The 4242-nt window shown below is 37.5% G+C and overlaps 1 protein-coding gene across 1 annotated transcript; it reads right to left on the bottom strand.

Moving 5' to 3' along the window:
* Window positions 1-245: 245 nt before the first annotated feature.
* LOC106143525 (uncharacterized) lies at window positions 246-1119 on the bottom strand. Its single transcript, XM_013345637.2, has one exon. It carries the CDS (start codon window positions 1117-1119, stop codon window positions 355-357), a length of 765 nt encoding a protein of 254 aa, XP_013201091.2. The 3' UTR covers window positions 246-354.
* Window positions 1120-4242: the final 3123 nt, after the last annotated feature.

Below are 4242 nucleotides of genomic sequence, written 5' to 3'. Positions count from 1 at the left end.
TCGTCGAAGTTAAAGAACGTAGCATTTCTTTCATGTTCTTTTTATGCCTTTGTACCATCTCTATCTGTTTCGTATGTTTGACTCTTATGTTGCAATAAAGTGTTTTATCTATCGATCTACATAATGTTTGCCTCTGAAACGTACCTAGTTCGAAACCGTTCAGGATTACAGGGGAGAAAAAGTCTAAAATATTATTAAATTCTGTATTATCGGTAGATATCTTTCTATATCATAACCTGTTACTATGCACCTATTATCTCGAGCAATTAAATTAAATACACTTTTAAATTACTATTTATCTTAATAAATGAAAAGGAACATATTTGGCATTGTTAAATTGCACAGGAGTTTTCTCTATATTATTAAAATAACACTAAGAAACACAAATGTAGCGCAAGTTTCGAAAGTTCCGGCTTCATTCCTTTGTTCCTGTGGCCGTTCGTCTTTTGTGCCATGGTCCTTCCACTTGGCCTTCATCTCCTTAGAGCCGGTCAACTTCCCATACCTCAGTTCCGCACACTGTACCGTCACAACAGGAGGTACTCCGGAAAAGATTAGTCTTGAAGCATTCCTCTTCAAAGAAGGCGACCCTCGCATAGTTTCGTCTTCTCGACCATTTATATACCAGCGAATCTCCGCATCAGGCGCACCGCGGCAATACGCATGCATCTCTTGATTTTCAGCAAACTCTTCAGCTAAACCCTCCAATATCGGCTGCCTCTGTTGATGACCATGCACTTGCATGTAGGCCGACCTCGTGTTGTACATATACGGTGGAATATCACGTTCAATATCACATTTGTAGAACCCTGTCGCGTGTTCTGTTAGAGCTCCGAGCCGTAACCTACAAGCTGTAGGTCCACAATGTATAAGTTCTACTCTTCCGACTCCGACAATAGGGAAAGACCGGGTACTGGGGGCAGCGCCAGGTTTGTATCTGAAGAACTCGTTGAGACCTTTGAACCAGTTGACTAGAGTGAAGTTCGCGTCGTATCGGCATTCAATTTCCACTTCGGCTTGTCCGGGAGGCACTACTTCAGGTACGATGAGGTCTGTGATGTTGAAGTTCCGCGCGCGCGTTTCTGCCAGCACGACAAAGAGCAGTGTCACCAGGAGCATGGTGCCAAGACGCGCGCGCGCATCACACTAACCCGAACCCCGATGCCGCCAGCCCAACACGATCTTAATTAACAGTTTAATAAACTTCAACACTTAACCGTCCGGTGGACCCATCCGTGCCCTCGCGAGTGACACGAATTTCGCCTTTAATTAATAGACAAATTGCTGCTAGGGGTTGTAAATAGGGAAACTAGTAATTATGTTAGGGGGCCGTGCTTTTATAATTTTAATGCATTTTATCAATTAACAAAATTAATTTACGACTAAGAATCCTAATTCAATAAACGGTTTTGTTTAAAAAAAACTAAAATAAAGTTTGGTGATTTAAAAACCATTTTGAGAGTTATCTAATCTTGTTATTTTTATTTATTTATACATTATTGTTACAGCAAAAATAAGTATTCTTAGAAGAAATATATGCAAATGGCAATACCTACTCGCCGTGATTCATCATGTAACGTGAATTCATTCATTGAATTTCCTGGAAATTTTGCGTTCTTCCACAATATTCCGCTACATTATTCTTGCTCAATATGATGGCTAATTCTTGTTTCTCTCGTTGTGTAATACAATAATTATTTATTTATAAAAAAATACAGGAAGAACTTAGACTAAAGAAAAATTTTGTACTAAGACCACTAGGTAGGTACTTAATTATTACTAAAGAAATAACATTGGACATACAGACCAACACGCGACAGAAAAAGGGTTGTATGTAGGTGCCAGCTTGCTTTGTGAATTACGCACGTTATGTATGTGTCATCCAATTTGGCTCATAAAAAGGCAAGATGATAACAGTCAGCCACGTCCAACTATCCGAGATTTACCTTCCTAGAAATTTGGCGAATTAGAAATGGACCCAGCAGAGTCAGTAGATATAATTGGCCAAATTTTGCACACAGTGTGATGTGAAACCTTTGAATGTTAACTTTGACCTTTGACTGCCTATAGTCCATCTGCCTTTTAATTTATTTTCCCTAACGATCGTAGTAATGTAAATTTTACAAAGGTATATTAGGCTTAAATTAAGATTACTTAGGTATCGCCAAATTAATAAGCTACTTTTTATTTGATGAGCGATGTAATCGAATGCGATACCAAAGTTTTCGACACGATTAAGAGGCTGAAGCGGTTTTAAACAGATTGTCCTCATAGTGAGCATTATCGTTTGGCCTTCCTATTATAGGTCAAAAAACCTCAATTTTTTTCAGTACAAATCACAAGTTCTTGGGGTGACCCGTGCCCACGCGTCTCGGAAACAAGGCAATTTTATTAGTGGTAATCTTCTTAAGTGTTATCAGTCTAATTGAATAATGCATACTAGCGACCGCCGGATTTGCTTGTGATGTTCTCCCCGCTCTGTGATTGACATTTATGGCATAATCTAGGCGAACATTACTTAAACTTTTAATTTATGTGGCTTTTAGAGCACTTTTTGTATCTGTTTAATTTAAAAGCAAAGTTGGCTACCAATATCTATTGAAAAGATTTCTGAAACAAAAATCTTCCCCGGGGGAGGATTTTAGAAATGTAATCTGTAATCATCAACATGGATTAATCTATTGTTGATCTTAATCCTTATAAGTATCTAAATATTTCTTCCGCGCGTCCGTTGCTAGAGGTTCTACAGAAAAAATCGACTTCTGTATCATTCGACCCCTAATAAATTTCAATTGTCCAAAGAAAGTAAAATATGAATGAGCCAATTAAATTATTAAATAATCAACTTAAAAACTCGTCCATTTGGTAAAATAATGATCATAGGGCAAGCGTGTCGGAAAGCGTGACGAATCTTATAAAAAAAATTAACTCCTAGTGTTAACTCCCCTAAGTAGGTATCTCCCGCATGTTTTGGTATTTTATTTGCAACTATAGGTAGGGAACCTCGTAAGTATCCGATTTTAAACTTTTGCGTTGCATTATACTTACTTATTATCTTATATATAAAATTCTCGTGTCACGATGTTTGTGAGCATATTGAGTAGGTAGGTCTGAGAATCGGCCAACATCTATTTTTCATACCCCTTAGTGATAAGGATTGTCCACAATTAACATTTTTCTTATTTTTTTATTATGTTGCATTAAAAAATACCTACTTACAACCCTACATTTTTACCCTTTTATCACCAACCCCTGTGACATGATTCGAAACTTCCGACATAAAATAAAGATACCCATGTTACTATATTTATAAATAAGTAACCATCTTTTTTCGTATATACATTTATCGGGATGGTATTACCATATTCCACTTAAATTTTTCAACTATTCCAATATTTTCAAGTTTTAACTGTTGTTTATGATATTAATTGGGTTAACGCAATACCCTTAGTCGTGTCTGTCGGCATCCAAAGGTAAGAGATGAAGTGTTCTAATAATAAAACTCGTGGAACCACACGGCAACAAGATAATCATGATCCTCCTGGCGTTAGTCCCGTTTCCATCCTTACTGGAGATGAGACCAATGTAGCATGCGCGACGCCGTTTTTATCGCGCGAAAAACTATCGCTGTTTCGCTTTTTAATATGACGTGAAACGAGACACTGATAGTTTTTGATTTGCGATCTTGATCGACTGTCGTCTGAACTCCGCAATCATTGCAGAACCGTACTTACCCATCATCACGGTTTCATACCCACTCCACAAGGCACCAAGATCATCGTGATCAAAATGTATCGTTGTTATTAATTGGTACAAGAGTCTTCGAGATCAATTTTCTCAATGCGTGCTTCCGTTATGGGCGGTTTCCGGTACTTATATATCTATACTAATATTATAAAGCTGAAGAGTTTGTTTGTTTGAACGCGCTTATCTCAGGAACTACTGGTTCGAATTGAAAAAATATTTTTGCGTTGAATAGACCATTTATCGAGGAAGGCTTTAGGCTATATAACATCACGCTGCAGCTATTGGAAAATGTGAAAAAAAAACGGGCAATTTATTCTTATGAGGGCTTCAATGATGCCCAAAATAACTATTCCACGCGGACGAAGTCGCGGGCACAGCTAGTAAGAAATAATATGATTCTTACTACGATACCAAAAATAATAAATCTTCTATAGGATTTTTGAAATTTCTCACGGGAACCAGAGATAATGGTTTTTTTTACGAGTCTTAAGAGTG

This window comes from Amyelois transitella, chromosome 7, assembly GCF_032362555.1.
Source record: "Amyelois transitella isolate CPQ chromosome 7, ilAmyTran1.1, whole genome shotgun sequence".
Classification (NCBI taxonomy): Eukaryota; Metazoa; Arthropoda; class Insecta; order Lepidoptera; family Pyralidae; genus Amyelois; species Amyelois transitella.
The sequence above is the reverse complement of the archived record's forward strand: the minus strand, read 5'-3'. Positions and strand labels throughout refer to the sequence as shown.